The following is a 15683-nucleotide window of genomic DNA, read 5'->3' as shown; positions in this document are numbered from 1 at the left end:
TGTGACCACTACCTAAGTTCCACCCCCACAAATCTCCATGATTTCCACTACACGCGTGTGTAATTGTAAAACTTGCTCAAGTGCTCTAAGCTGTGTTTGGTTGGAGTTCCACCTTCCAACTTAACCTTGTTTGATAGCAATTTTTTGGCTTAAAATTGAATTTACAACTTGAGTGCCACATAAGCCAAATTCCACCAATTCAAGAAATTGGAAGAGATTTGGAGTTCCCGTTGACTGTAGCATTTTTTCTTTTCGTTTTTTTTTTTACAATGGAAATACATTATTAGAAATATTATAAAAAAATATTTCCCTTTAATTGACAATTTTCATATAAAACAAAGTCAAACGAACACCAAAAGATAGATGATTTTCTTGATTTTTTTTTGGGTTCTGACAATGGAAACAAATTTCATCCCTAATATCAGTAAATTCTATCCCTTTAATTGATAATTTTCATGTAAAACAAAACCAAATGAACACAAAAAACACTTTCATTTCAATAATTTTCACGTGAAAATTATACCAATCAAACACAATAGTTTACAATTTTCAGGAAAATAATTTCTAGATAATTCAATTCATTGGAATTCGTTTTTTATGCAATTCAATTCCATCTTTGCAATCAAGCGTACCCTAATCTCATTCAAGGAAAGTTAACTCATTAGCTGCATTTTACCAAAGACCCTATGGCATGTATGAGTTTAAAGACAAATAACAAGATAATTGAAATTTTGAGAACCAGTTCATTCAAAGCATATTCAAGTTTATCCAACAGAAAGTTGTAGAATCACTTCTCGACCTCTGTGGTGTAAAATACATTGCTTTTAGGGGGTTAGGTTCTGGGAAGAAAGAATTTTCTTTTCTTTTTAGATGTTGTTTTATACCCTTAAGAAATTTTAAGCGCGCGCTATTCACTCTCATAGTTAACTTGTTTTTGGACGAATTTCATTCAAAGGTACTCATGTTGCAACTTTGTTCAAAGTTTAGGGATGACGGTGCTAAAAAATAAAGATGTAGGATCTACATGAACTTTTTAAAAACGTTAAAGGCCTCATCTGCAATTGTTCGCATTCTAGTCAACAAGGCAACACGCGGTGTATATAAAGATGGCCGCATCATTTTTTCTAATTTTTCAATTGATTCGCCCTAACCCTCTTCTCTCTGCAAATCTATTTGGTTTCGTAAAGGACTCTCTATAGTCCGTAACTGTAAGATTTGAACGCTCTCTATCCTCATGCTTTTCTGTATATCTGTGTTTGTATTTTTGTTGTATGTATATAAATTTCAATTTTTGTGCGTGTTTATTCAATTCTTGATTTTTCGGCGATTTAACTGTTTGATATGGGTTCTTTGTTTGTTCGTTAGGGTTAAATAGTATGCAGTGATTTGTTCGATTGCTATCTTTTCTTAATTCTCCCCTCTTTTTTGTGTGTTATGTTTTCTTTATTTATACATAGGGAGGGGTAGATTGCAGTCTTATGTATTGTCTTGGACTTCTTAGTATAAATTGCTCTTATTTTTTCCTTACAAGAAAAAAGGCGAAATTACACTGATCCTGAAAATAATTTAAAATTACTCTTCAGTATGAGCTTTTTCTTTTCCCCCGACTTTGCATATTTTACTAGAGAATTTGCTAGCTGCAAAATTGGTCTTCTTTCAAAATAATTAGACCCTGATTTTCAATTGAGTTATCTGGGGAAATGATTTTATGGGTTATCAATTTGTCTCTTTTGAGTATGGAAGAAATCCAGTTCATAAGAGTTCATGCCAAATTTGAAGCCTCCCTTCATATTCTATCGAATTTATAGATAGCAGAAGTTATATGATGACCATTGAATTTATATCCATGAATGAAATTTATTCTTGTTTGGATCCATGATGATGGTTGAGGAATATGTTTTCAGCCAACGAGGGCTTCATAGTTTAGAATATTTCCTGGCTCCATTATTTGATTGTTACACCCGATAATCCTGTTTATGCTTTAGTTTTTTAGCAACTTGTTGTCTCTAAATTACTAATTGGATAAAGTTAGATATTGGAATTTAAGTACTCAAGAATAAAGCACTTTGTTTCTCTTAATTGTAACATCCTTTATCTATTTGCTAGATAATCTTCTTTTACAAGTAATTTTTCAGGTTCTTTAATTCTTTAATATCGGGCTGAACAGTGATGGCTTCAAAGAGAATTCAGAAAGAATTGAAGGACTTGCAGAAGGACCCTCCTGTATCCTGCAGTGCAGGTTTGTCTCTCGCTCCCTCAAACTTTCTTTCCATTTGTCAGTTTCTGGAAGTTATATCGTATGTTTTCCAGTAATCTCCTGATTCTTGTCCTGTGCTAGTGGGAATATGAGATTAGTTTTGTGGTTCTTTCTGAAGCTAATAAGTTTTTGTTTTTTGTATTCAAACTCATCTTTGTGGTTCAAAAAATCAACATGATTCTCCCAGTGAGGAAGAGAATGGAGGTTGTTGCCTGCACACTAAATCCTTTAATTATTTTAATTAGAAAACATTTTGGAAGTGAAATCCGAGTAAAGGTTTAATTTATGTTCATGACATTTTGCATGAGAAGGGTAGGTTATGCTGCTAAGGTCTTCCAAGACAGCGACTGCATAAGAAAGAGTACAGGAACTAGCAACATTTTAATATGCTGATTTGATATACTTATATATGTTCGCTGTACTGCAAGAATCAGCTTTTTTCCTGCCCTTATTTACCCTTGGTTGGCACAACATCAATGACTAGATTGCTTCTGCTTGTTATTATTCTTGTTAATTTTTTCAAATCACTTTAGTATCTAATCATCTAGTCTCTTAAGTTGCCAATCTTTTGTTCATTTATCCACTTTGTTTGGGGGTTGGTTGAATTCTGTTATATTTGTGGCACAATTATTAATTGATTTAAACAGCAGTTGATTGTGAATTGCGTCTTTTGAATTACAGTTTATGCATAAATTTGTATCGTAAATAAGTGGATTCGTTGTCATTTATCGTCAATCTCTAATTGCCTGTTGAATATCTGTTTCAGGGCCTGTTGGTGAGGACATGTTCCATTGGCAAGCTACCATTATGGGCCCTTCAGACAGCCCTTTTGCTGGGGGCGTGTTTCTCGTGACTATTCACTTCCCACCGGATTATCCTTTCAAGCCACCGAAGGTAACCTGGCTGAATTATTTTGACACATAAACGTTGGCCTTCTGGTATGATGCTTGGTGATTGTGTGGTAGGATGAATAGGGCATTAAACCAGCCCATATCTCAATCTTCTATAGAACTGTGTTTGCCTATGTTCTTCGCTGACCTATCATATGTGAACTTCAAAATCACCTTGATATTAGGATGTGGTACAAGAGTACACCCTTGTGCAAGACTTGAGTGTCTTACACGACATGCTTGTAAGAAATTTTTGACAAGGGATTTGAACTCACTGAAAGCTGCAAAACAATTATTGAACAAGATTGTTACATCCAGCTCATAGTGGTTATGATTTTTACTCGGTGTTTTCGATATGAGATGGGATAACTGCATTTCATTTTTGGAAGAGAAAGTGTGCGCTTTTCAAAAATGGTAGAAGGGCTTCAACGGTTGATAATGTTCTAGATCCACAATGCACCTTGAGACAAAATAGGCAGAGCTTGTTTTTTCTATGCCTCAAAAAGAAGCAATCTCACTTAAAGAGATTGCTTTTAAGAGGAAAGTTTTTGGTAAAAAAGTTACCTTTTAAAAGAGAAGTAAAAAACGTATGGGATCATAAGTTAATTAAAGAAAGTAACTTTTGAAGTTACAAATTCGGCTAAAGCTCAAAAATTACTGTTTCTTTTAAGTAACTTTGCGCTTTTATTTAGGCTTTACCAAACATGCTCAGGCCTGGTTCTGTTACACTTTCCTTTATCTCTTTCATTTCTGAATCAAACACGTGCAAGTACTTAATTGACCGCAAAAAATAAAAAAAATGCTTGATTTTCTTCTTCCCTGTTCTGTATTTTTGTCCTCAATACATTTCAGATGCTTATTATTGTTCATTGTGCACCGATCAGGTCTCTTTTAAGACCAAAGTCTTTCATCCAAATATCAATAGCAATGGAAGCATTTGCCTTGATATTCTTAAAGAGCAGTGGAGCCCTGCCCTTACAGTATCTAAGGTAAAAAAATTGATTAATGAATCTGTCTGAATCTGTTGCGCATGCTTAATTTGAAAAATGATGTTACTTTTATGAGTGATGCTTTTCTTATGTCGTTGGTTTTAGTTGGAGCCATATGTTTGACAATGGTGAAAACTTGTAGGTGCTGCTCTCTATTTGCTCCTTGCTGACTGATCCAAATCCTGACGATCCTCTTGTGCCCGAGATTGCTCACATGTACAAGACTGATAGAGCCAAGTACGAGACTACTGCCAGATCATGGACTCAGAAATATGCCATGGGATGAATGCTTGGTCTGCTGTTGGATTATTATTGCATTTATGCCATGCCGCTAGTAACAAACAAGGATTTTCGACGGTTTCATTTTTTTCTTTTTTTTTTTTTGGGTCTCCTTGAGTTGGGGGGTTTGCATATGGTTCTTCATTGAACTAGAAGTGTTCCTTCTGTGTAAAAGGTTCTCATTTATAAGATTGCATGTTTGTTCTACCTCCAGATGCACAAATATAGTATGCCTGTTAGCTGCAAATAAATGCATTGCCGTTTACCATGTAATATAAAGTATTCATTTTGGTGGAAAAAATTTCAATCTCGGCTTGGTGAAAAGTGTGATCAGGTATCATATAGTTATGTATGTTTAATAGATCTAAATAGATTATTTATTTAGAACTAGCATTGAATGCTATGAAGTTGATTTTATGATGGTGTTTTTCATTAAGTTCCTACTTGTAGAGTGTTTAATTGAAATTTTTCGCAATGGAAAACATTTTTCAAAAGTTGGTTAAGTGATCTTATTTTTGAAGTAAATCATTTTCTTTAGGGAACGTAAGTTTTTATTTTTATTTTTAACTCTCTCTCTCTCTCTCTCTCTCTCTCTCTCTCTCTCTCTATATATATATATATATATATATATATCCCTTCTCTATTATTTGCTTACCAATTAAATTAATCAAATATATGTAATCAATAATTTCCATGCAAGTTTTTATGATTGCAACCAAACACTTTGTTGTCCAAATTTTTACTTTTTGGGGTGTTTGATGTATAATTTTTTCTATTGAAAATATTTTTCAACATTCGGTAATGGAGTCATATTTTTTTCAAAAACAAGGAAAACGTTTTCTTTAAGGGTAAGGATGGACGTGATTTTATTTGGTTTTGGTTCCAAGAGAATCGAAATGAACCATGAACCAATGATTTTTCGAACCGAATGAATTTTTTTTAAGAAGTGGAACCAAACCCAACTGAACCATTCGGTTCTGGTTTGGTTTGGTCTGGTTCTAGTAGACTAGTACTATTACTTAAGTTTTCAGTCTTGCACAATATCTATAAGTAAGTCATTGCCAAAAGTTAATAGAATTAAGCCACTCAACTCGTGTCCGTTATTGCTTAGATGATCGCGCACTCATAGTCGAGACGTAAGTCCCCCACGAATAAAATAATCCTGACCACCATGTATGTGTGTTGTATCAACTGTGCGATCATCCTTGTGGGCACTATAGCTCAGTTGAAGTTAATAATATCTAGTTCAATTTCATCCTTTGTCCCAATGTGGGATGATGTTCGTTTGCAAATAGGGAAAAATGGCACTATCTAAACAAGGAATGGTGTGGGATGATGATGTTTGTGTGCAAACTTGGAAAAGTAGTAGTGGTACTGCCTATCTTCCTCTACTGTGGCACTGTGAAGGTGAATTTTGAGAAATTCAAAAAATGAAGAAATTCCAATGAAAGGGTTAGCTTTTGTTTAAAAATTATATGTATTTATAAACAAACAAACTTTACTATCTCAAAATTCAAAGTGTCTTCAGAGACGAATACAATGATGGATTGGATGGTGGCATCACTGTGAATGTTGAGAGACAAATTGGAATTGGGAATTTAGGTTTCTTTTAACCCTTTGGACTGGACGGCTATGACTATTAGAGAAAAAAATTAATGAATTTAACATGTTTAATTGACTGTAAAAAATATTGGCTATTGGACTAACTTCCATTAATATAAAATTAGATTCATATAAAAATAAAATTATAAATTATGTTTGGTTCTTGGTTCTAGCATTAGAAGCGAACAGGAATTGGAACCAAATGGTTCTCGGTTCGAAGAACCAAAACCATTAATTTTTTTCATAGAACCGAACCGAACCACTCGGTTTGGTCTGGACATTTTGTCTACCCCTATTTAAGGGGGTTCGTTCTCTCTCTCTCTCTTTTTCTATTATCTACCAACCAATAAAAAATGAACAAGTATAATATTTTTTAGGTTGAAAATTAAATTAATCAACTACATTTAATTAATAATTTTCATATAAACAAGTTACAGGCAATTGAATTGTGTCTAGAATTTATTTTCTTTCCATAAAAATTTCATGTTCGTAATCAAACCCAACCACAAGTGTTTATGTATTTTACTTCATTAATTAAGAGATAAAAGGGAAAAATTGTAATTAACAAAGTTTAAAATTATTTTTCACAAATATCAAACTTTGAATATATATCTGGTCATAATCCTTTTTTTTTTTAATTATAATAATGGATTTATATAGATAAGGAATGTGACTGAAAAAATGGTAGTTGTAGAAGGACAATGTAATACATATAGATTATTTTTTCTCATGATATTTAAATTGAGCGAGACGGTTAATCTCTACATTCAAATGTCCATTACAAATAAAATAAGTTGAAACATATTTTCATTATTGATTAATATTTTTTTTCCTGGAATGGATCCAATCACAACCAACCTATGTGATACAATAGGAAGTCGCCTGAATTTCGATCACAATCAACAATTCATAACTCAATGTCCAATCTATTAGAGGTCACAACTTTTAATACAGTTGATTACACAACTTTCCCCTAACGTCACAATTTGCACTTGTCTGGTCATACATTATCTTGACACAATTTCGAGAATAAGACATGCAAGAACAGTGCTCACAATTTCACACACACACAGCGTATAACTATACCACTTTTTCAAACCTTAGAATGTATTTGAAATTTTTCATTTGTCGCAGAAAAAGAATAGAGATATAAACCATTACAATACCAAAAACGTTAGTGCTTCAATATCAAAGGTCAATGAATAAGAATCGGGAAAGAAATCAAAAGCTAACACGGAAAAGAATTTTAAGAAGGAAAATGTTTATTTCTCGAACTCACGGCATCAATTATGAAGAAGATATCTCCCAAGTAAAAGTAAAGCAATTAATTAATGTGATTTTTCTGTAATTTGGATTTTTTTAAAAATAAAAATCTTACAATATTAACCATACGAGGAAAAACAAAATTTAATACCAAAAATAGATTTAAATATTTTTTAATAACAAATATCTTGTTGACCCCGATTTTCGTAATGGCCACGTGGACAACAGATATCGAGTCCACACAAGCAAATTTCGATATGTTTTGACCGAGAATATAGTCGAAAAATCACGATGATAATGGACGCGAGAAATGCTCACGCGAGACGAAAATGTTTGGTAACGACAGTGTGATCAAGGGTAATTGAAAATCAAAGATCAATTTGCAAACAACTCTTGAAATAAAATAAATCCAAACTTAAACACTAAAAAGGGAATTGAATTGTCTAAAATTTGTTTTAGTGAGAATGTCAATTAATAGTGTTTGATTGATATAATATTTCACCTGTAAAAGTTAAAATAAAAGTTTCTTTTAGTGTTCGTTTGACTTTGCTTTTCATGAAAATTGTCAATTTAAGGGATATTTACTTCTATAATTGTTCCTAGAATTTGTTTCCATTGAAAAATAAAAAATAAAAAATAAAATCCAAAAATTATTTATATTTTGATGTTCGTTTGACTTTGTTTTATATAAAAATTGTCAATTTAAGGAATATCATTTTTTACAATTGTTCTTAAAATTTGTTTCCATTGCAAAAATAATAATAATCATAAATAAAAAAAAATGGAAAACCAATTCTCACCGTTTTGGTGAGAATTGATTTTCCACCAAATCATGGAAAATGCAAGTGTGTGGGGGAAAAGAAGGAAAATGAATTCCACGGAAAACTTTTACTATCAAACACACAAAATTGGTGAAAAATGGAATTCCATTTTCCATGGAAATTGTGCCAATCAAACATGGCCTAAGAGACGAGCAAGTGAGAGTTATAATTTCAAGTATATGAAGTCCTCATATATCTTTTTTCATCCTTTAACATGTTCCAAGAGTTACTATTTATAGTTTTAAAGACGACTGTAGTCACCGTTGGATGAGAACCATGTGACCTCATCTTATTAATCGAAGCTTCCCATCACTTTCTGTCATCCATTAATTACATTGACATGAGGTCAATTGCCCTACATTCTAGGCTGACATTTCTGACATTTATTAATACAAACGTTACATCAATGGTCTCTACAAAGTTCTACCAACAGTCTGTCCAGAATTTGTGATAAATAGTTGCAGTTTGGACCTTTGGAGAAAGCATCGACAGAACCTTCGGAGCTAGTTCATCGCTTTATTGAGAAATGAAGAGCTTAGGGTGAGAGCTGCATCAGACGAAGTGGACCCACTTGACATCATCGCCCTCTTCGAAGAGTCCTGCCTCGGGGGCTCTACAGCCGCTGGTCCTTTTTTAGCCCCCTCGGCTACAGCTATAGAGGTTGCCATCAACTTCTCCCTAGTTGGACCTTTGGAACGAAGCTATGGGCTGGCTATTGACCTACCCTCCTTGCTGGCGAAGAACCTTTGCTTTTTCTTGGGGACTTCCTCAACTTTTTTTCCCTTATCCTTAACGGGAGGTCGCCCATTTCCTTCGTGACCAGCAGCCTCCTTGCTAATCTTCTCTACTTGGCCCCTCACCTGTTTGACCCCCAACAGATGATGATTTCAATCCCTTCTACCCAATAGTGGAGGTGGCAGTTGGAATAGTGGCCATATCGGGGATAGGGTGCCTTATCTTCTCAAAGTTTTCTGCAAAGGAATGAGGAAAATCATAAACAATACAAACAAATGAGATGAAAATTTCAACTGAGTAGATTTACCTCTTCGAGCCATTAAACCAAAATCTTTGAAGAACTGCTTGGAGTTGATCAAATGGTCAAACTCTCTCCCAGATAGATAACGAAGGTAGATATCTCTACTATGCCCGATTCAACTTCGGATAGCTTAAAGCAATTAACGGACTTGTAGAACATGTGAGAGGGTTAGAGTCGTAGTCAAAATTATTTAAATCAAGTCAAAATCCATTGAGAGGTGAACTCACGAGCTTTCGAGTATGAGTTAGGAACTATCACGTGGAGCACAGTGTCACCCTCACACACTTGACATTTCCTTATCACCTAGAACCACGTCTCCTTTCGCCATTTGATAGAGGAGGGAAGTCCTATAACGAAAGAAGCCCGTGACCTTAACGAAAACAGGGAATACCAACCCTTGGAGTCTCCTTCCCTAAAACCCTAGGTTGAAAGATGGTTTGGAAAACGTGAAGGGGCATATGTCCTCACCTAAGGAGGTTTCCTTCCATAAGAAATAGGTTCCAACTAACTGGGCCCAAGCATTGGGGGACGAACTAGGTGGGAGCCAACTCGTACAACCTCAGAATGGCTCTAAAAAGAGATGAAGAGGCAGACAAAGACCTGTCTTCAAAAGAAACTCACTGATGGCGATGCAGCCCTACCTAGGAAAATGGTTCGCCCATCAGGAAAGGGGGCTAGAAATTCAATGTTATAAGGGATGCAATATTTTTCTCTCAAGCTGACTAGGTGGGACGCGTTTACGATGGATGGGATTTTAGCAGTCCTCAACCCACCTCCTCACTTATCCCTACCTCCCCTGGAGGTAAAACACTTTGCCCAACCCTAGTGGCTCTAATAAAGTTAGCTGTATTTGTTAGGGTAACCCTCATCTGAGAGGCAACCTAGCTAATGTCTAAATCCCCCTAGAAGGTGAAGAAGCCATTATACCAAGAATTGCAAAATTTTTGGATACTTACGAGATTAGACAACAAGAAAACGGACAAAAATAACTGGAAAATCGTAAAAAAAAAAAGGGTTGAAAAAGATCGGATGAAAAAAGAGAATTTGAATTCAGTGACAAAAGTGATTTTTGCCATACGTTATTGCCTTTTATAGGTGAAGGCACTTAATCCTAGCCGTTGGATGTTGATTTGGATAATCCAACCTTTATTTGAAATTTAATCTAAATCACCCACCACATCTACCGTTTTGTCTTCTATGGCCCAGATTGAAGCGTCTGAATTACGCGCTCTAACACGATTGAACCATGAAAGACACGCCCACAACATTCATCATTACTCATTACATGTGGTGACAATTACGTGTATGGGAAACTGAACCTCCTCAGTTGTCTTTTCTGGAAAACTCAGAAGATAGCAAATCATTTGTACAATAATTAAGGATGGCTCATATTCCTACACATGTCAATTAGCATGCCTCTTCAGAATTGTTGCCTATAACTTCGTTAACATTGACGAAGCATACCATTTTAGCCTCGACACAGACAAATTTGACAAGACTTTAACAATATACTAACAAGCAAACAACATCAGTCGATTAGACCCAAGCTCTGATTCAACTTCAACAAACAGAAAATCTCGAACTCAACGTCCCAAAAATGACCTTGATAAATACTTCAAACATTTCACCGGAACTATATTTTTAAATTCTAATTCTTATGTAAGTATTTATAATTAGACTTAGCAGCCTATCTTGGATGGTTAAAAATAACCACCCTAATAAAATTTTTAAATAACATAAATCCATGAATTATATGAATGATCATACATAGACCTAGGGGACTATTGTTATGCCTTATATCTGAAGCTCTCAGTGGAGATCACGTCAAAGCCACGTGGAGATACTACATGTAGACATTTGACAGTCAAAAAAGTAAAGAAAGGGAACAAACCACACTTTAGCCGAAGCACTTTCTTCATCCGTCTTTTTGCTGAAGCACTTTCTCTTCTGGCTAAGCCTCTGCTCATCTAAAGTACCCCCTTAAATTCAAAGCGTTCGCTACCTTTAAAGCGAATTTGAAAAGTATTTATAAGAATGATTGATGTAATGTTTATATTAATAAATGTAAAAAAATTTAGCCTAGAATGTAGGATGGTTGATTTCTTGTCAATGTAATTAATGGATGATAGAAAGTGGTAGAAGGCTCCAATTAATGAGATGAGGTCACCTGGTTCTGATCCAACGGTGACCACATTGGCCTTAACCCTATATATAGCAACTCTTGGAAAATGTTAAATGATGGAAAAAAGATATATAAGAACTTCATATACTTGAAATTACAATGCTCTCTTACTCGTCTCTTAGTAATTGAGTTTGGATTCATTCTATTTTGAGAGTTATTTGAGGTTGATATTTGATTTTGTAATTACCTTTGATCACATTGTCGGTGTCCAAACGTTTTTATCTCATGTCATAGAGCAACTCCTACGTCCGTTATCACCGTAATTTTCCAACCGTATTCTCGATCAAAACATGCTGAAATTTACTTATGTGGACACTAGTGGGCCGGACATTTGTTTTGTGAAAAATTAATGTATAACGATTTTTGAAAAGGAAAACTTGAAAACATAATTTGCTCTAATTTTTTCAACTTAAAAACTGAATAACTCTGCACAATCAATTTTCTACCATAAATAGCCATTTCTAACTCCATCCACCATAAGATTATATGAAGAAAATTGTCCATTTTGGTACCATTTACGACAATCATTACGTGAAAATTACATCAAATCAAGGATTTCAACTTTCAAATTCAAAAACCATATTTACAATTTATTTATTCAAAAATCAAGTCATAAATCAAATGTTTAGTAATATTAACTTAAAATTAATCTATCACCACCACCAATCTACCCTCACCTCACCTCGACTCCTATCCCATAAAACCTAATTCATTTTCAAAACTATACACTACCACCTCTACATCCATGGCCACCACAAACCACAACTCTTCATGGTACACCCACTTCGGTGAATCTTCACGGCACAACAGCAGTGCTCCTTCGTGCTAGGAGCCATTGCTTCGTGCACCATGAAGCAACATTCCTTTGGGTGCAACGACGCAGATCTATTATTATTATTTTTTTAAGTTTGATTTCTCCGAAATGGATGATACTGTGGTTTGTGGTCGCCTATGGTTTTTTAATGCTTTTTTGGAGAGGTTTGGGGTAGTTTGCGATCACCATTGCTTGAAGTAAGTAGGGATGATGGTACTATGGTGAGGTGGTAGTGCATTGTGCAATGCAATAATGGTGCATTGTGCGGTGTGATGGTGGTGTTGTGCGGTGCAGTGCGGTGGTACTAGCAAAGTGAAGGTAGTGTTGGTGGTGATGGCAGTAGTGACGGTAGGGTGAGTTGGGGGCACAGTTCGATTGGTGTTGATGATGGGGATAGGGTGAAGAGTGTTTGTGACCAATTATTTAAGTGCTAATGGTGGTGAGGTGACTTGACGTTCGATTGGTGTTGGGATGGGTTGGAGTAGGGTGGGATAAGGGGGTTTGTAACAAGTTATTTGGAGTGAAGGTATTGATGGGATGAAAAGTACTTGTGACCAACTATTTGTGTCGATGGTGGGTTCGAGGTAGGATGAAGAGTATTTGTAACCAACTATTGGGCTAGGAGGGGTTGAATGAAGAGTATTTATGACCAATTATTTGGATGTTTGTGATTAACTATTTGGTTAATTTGTAATCAATAAATAATATGTGACGGACAAAATATATAATGTTCCCATCATTAAATCCCTGTTTGGCCCAAGTTTAATTTGAGCTGTATTCATGAAATGAAATGACTTACTTGATTGAACTCTACTTATTGAACAAGTTAGGGAACCTAACCTATTCTACTCCGCAGCCGGGGAATGGAAGGAAGGTCCTGCCAGAATAAGCTGAGGTGGAGAATAGGAATATCTGGTGGTCTCCACCTCATTCCATCTATCCTCGGACTTCATACTCGACACATGCCTGCCGTTTCGGGTACTCTTGCCGGGGAAGATTTGAATGATCCTCCGTATCTCCTTCTTCTTTCCGTGTCTGCCCTCGCGGGACAACAAAGAAAAAATCCAGCTCTTCTCCTTCTGAGCCTCTTGCCATTCAAACTTTCCCTGCGTATTGATTCATTACCGACTGAACCGAATTTTTTTTTTTTCAAATTCATTTTAATTAAAATTTATGGGATCCACAAGAAAAAATTAAAAATATTATTCATCTTCTTCAAAGTTACAATTTTTTCCTTCTCAAATTGGTTAAATTAAATTAATTTTTTTTATATTTTTGATCAATAGCGGTCAAATGGACGAATGTGCTCTAAGTTTCCAACTGTAATGAAACGAAATGTTTGAGATTAGGGATGTCACGAATGAAAAATAATGGTAAAAGTTACAATCAAGTGAAATGTCTGACATTGTAGTTGTAATTTTGTTTATATTTTATTAAATTCTATTAGGGTGTGTTTGATTACATTTATTTTCCATGAAAAATATCAGTTTTCCACCCAAATTCCTACTTAGATTGTTTGATTGCTATTTTTTCTATGGAAAATATTTTTCAACTTTTGAAAATATGCCTAATTTTCCTTGTTTTTAAGGAAAACATTTTCCTTGGGTAGAGGTGATTTTTATTTTCCACAAAAGATGGAAAATATTTTCTTTTCTAGGTGATATTTTCCATGTCAATCAAACACACTCTTAAAGTAAAGAGGGGTTAAGTAATATTTATCGTAAAATGAGATATTCAAAATACTTAAGCCGTCCCCACATGTACAACAAAAATCGGTTGGTCGGACGCGGTTGCGAGTGAAAACTGGATATGCGCTGTCTCCACTTCATGTTCTAGTACCCATCTATGGGCCTATGGCCCCACTCTCACATTGATTCAAAAACCTTTCTTTCAATTTGGGGTCATGGAGACACGTTTATGTCTATATAATATATATAATTAATGATAGTTGTTTTCCTTTGAATACAATAGATTCTAGGTAGATTAGAAATAGAAAAATAGATCAGAAAGAATATCAAAAGAATATAACTTGGCAGGGAATTTCACCCATCTATATAGAATATCTTTAGATTTTAATTAAATTTTGCTTAATTAGATCAGAAGAATTATAGGGAATAATGGGTTTGAGTCAGATTAAGTGTTGTTTGGTTCTGGTTCTATTTCTTTTCCTTTTCACGGGTCTCTCGGCATCCACTTTCATTTCAGGTTTGTGCATTTAAATTCACGTATTTTATTTGTTTCAATTATGAAAATTGGTTTAATTTCGCGGTGCGATATTTTTCCAATTGATGCAGATGGTATCTTCGGATCCCCAGATTCAGCTAATAGAAGGCTCCTTCAAGCAAAGAAACGTAATTTCTTTATATTTTTTATCGAATAAATTCTTTTAGTATTCCTAACTTTTCTTGATTTTATGTTTTCTATTGTAAGTTTTTAACTGGAAAGAATTATTTATTTGGAGTACGGTTATTATGCGACAATTGTTAATCTAATATTGTGGGTTTCCTCTGTACAAATGCTTAAAGTAGTGTGGTTGGGAGCTTAATTTGGAATAAATTTATGATGAATTTGCATACTTTGTTGCATACCTCTCAAAACATTCAAATGTTTATGTATTAATTGATTAAAGTCTAATATGTAGTGTAAAGATGCAGCAAATCTGCCAATGTAGCTTCATTTGTCAACCCAAATTAACTGGGCGAGCAAATTTTCTCACCGTTTATAACTGGCAATTCTTATTTCTTGTGGCATGAGTTACTCCACTTGCCCATTTATGTATACCTAACTAAATTTTTTACTCGACTACCATAACTTATTAAACAAGGTTTCACCTCATTGAAATGTCATTAAATCCCAGAAGCTTGAGATTCATGATTGTGACACCATAGGCATTATACAATAAAGTTACTTGTGTCGGGTTTGAATCCTTCACTGATTTTTGTAGATTACTGGTAATATATTCCGGGATCTCAGAATAAGGAAAGCTTTTTTCCGAAGTAGATTACACAAGTAGAGTGAATAATCTGTAGCTGTCGCATCGCACAACATCATTAATCTTTGATGCCGGTAAAATCTTGATTCTATGGATTTTTGGTTGTTACCACTTCTATACTTGCCACGTTCCACGTATTAAGGCTTTTCCCAGTCCATTTTTGGGTACTAATCCGGTTGGTAGTTTTACGATCGATAATGCAAAATATTTTATGTGTTTGTTTGTGAAAGCTATTTAGTATGCTGATTGTATATCCCTATATAATGGTTATGACACATTTGGCAAGGAGGATTGGTTAGCACGGTACAGGATAGCATTTTGGGGAATAAAAGCTAAATGTTGTTTACATTGTACTCCCCAAGATTGTGTCCCAAACTTGCATTTGTGATATTCTTTTTGTTTTTTTATTGGTGCCGGAGATGCTAGAGTAGGATTAGTTTTTTACTCCAGTTTGGTAGTACAGTTACTATGAGTCACTCTGTTCAAATATTTTAAGCAAAAACAGCCGAGATTCGATTTTATTTTCCGGAACATTGCATCTTCATTTGAAACTCTCGA

General features: G+C 34.8%; 1 protein-coding gene and 1 long non-coding RNA gene across 3 annotated transcripts; both read left to right on the top strand.

Annotated features, from left to right (window-relative positions):
• The first annotated feature begins 1119 nt into the window (after positions 1-1119).
• Positions 1120-4739, top strand: LOC111395483 (ubiquitin-conjugating enzyme E2 5B-like). Of its 2 annotated transcripts, none has more exons than XM_023021492.1 (5): positions 1120-1208; positions 2136-2239; positions 3024-3151; positions 4032-4136; positions 4279-4739. In XM_023021492.1, the coding sequence occupies exons 2-5, from the start codon at positions 2170-2172 to the stop codon at positions 4420-4422; spliced, it is 447 nt and encodes a 148-aa protein (XP_022877260.1). In that variant the 5' UTR covers positions 1120-1208; positions 2136-2169; the 3' UTR covers positions 4423-4739. The 2 variants fall into 2 exon arrangements, with proteins under 2 accessions (XP_022877260.1, XP_022877261.1); XM_023021493.1 differs by having other exon boundaries at positions 1129-1208; positions 2168-2239.
• Positions 4740-13985: 9246 nt separating this feature from the next.
• Positions 13986-14706, top strand: LOC111395481. The gene is made up of 2 exons (XR_002702805.1): positions 13986-14338; positions 14428-14706. It is a non-coding gene; the product is annotated as an uncharacterized LOC111395481 (long non-coding RNA).
• Positions 14707-15683: the final 977 nt, after the last annotated feature.

The sequence above is a fragment of the Olea europaea genome, chromosome 6 (genome assembly GCF_002742605.1).
Source record: "Olea europaea var. sylvestris chromosome 6, O_europaea_v1, whole genome shotgun sequence".
Taxonomy (NCBI): domain Eukaryota; kingdom Viridiplantae; phylum Streptophyta; class Magnoliopsida; order Lamiales; family Oleaceae; genus Olea; species Olea europaea.
The sequence above is the reverse complement of the archived record's forward strand: the minus strand, read 5'-3'. Positions and strand labels throughout refer to the sequence as shown.

Bases quoted from the DNA above. Each gene is read 5' to 3' on its own strand.
- LOC111395483 (XM_023021492.1), top strand. From the start codon at position 2,170: ATGGCTTCAAAGAGAATTCAGAAAGAATTGAAGGACTTGCAGAAGGAC. The intron at 2,240-3,023 runs GTTTGTCTCTCG...TATCTGTTTCAG, and splicing joins TCCTGTATCCTGCAGTGCAG to GGCCTGTTGGTGAGGACATG. The intron at 3,152-4,031 runs GTAACCTGGCTG...TGCACCGATCAG, and splicing joins ATCCTTTCAAGCCACCGAAG to GTCTCTTTTAAGACCAAAGT.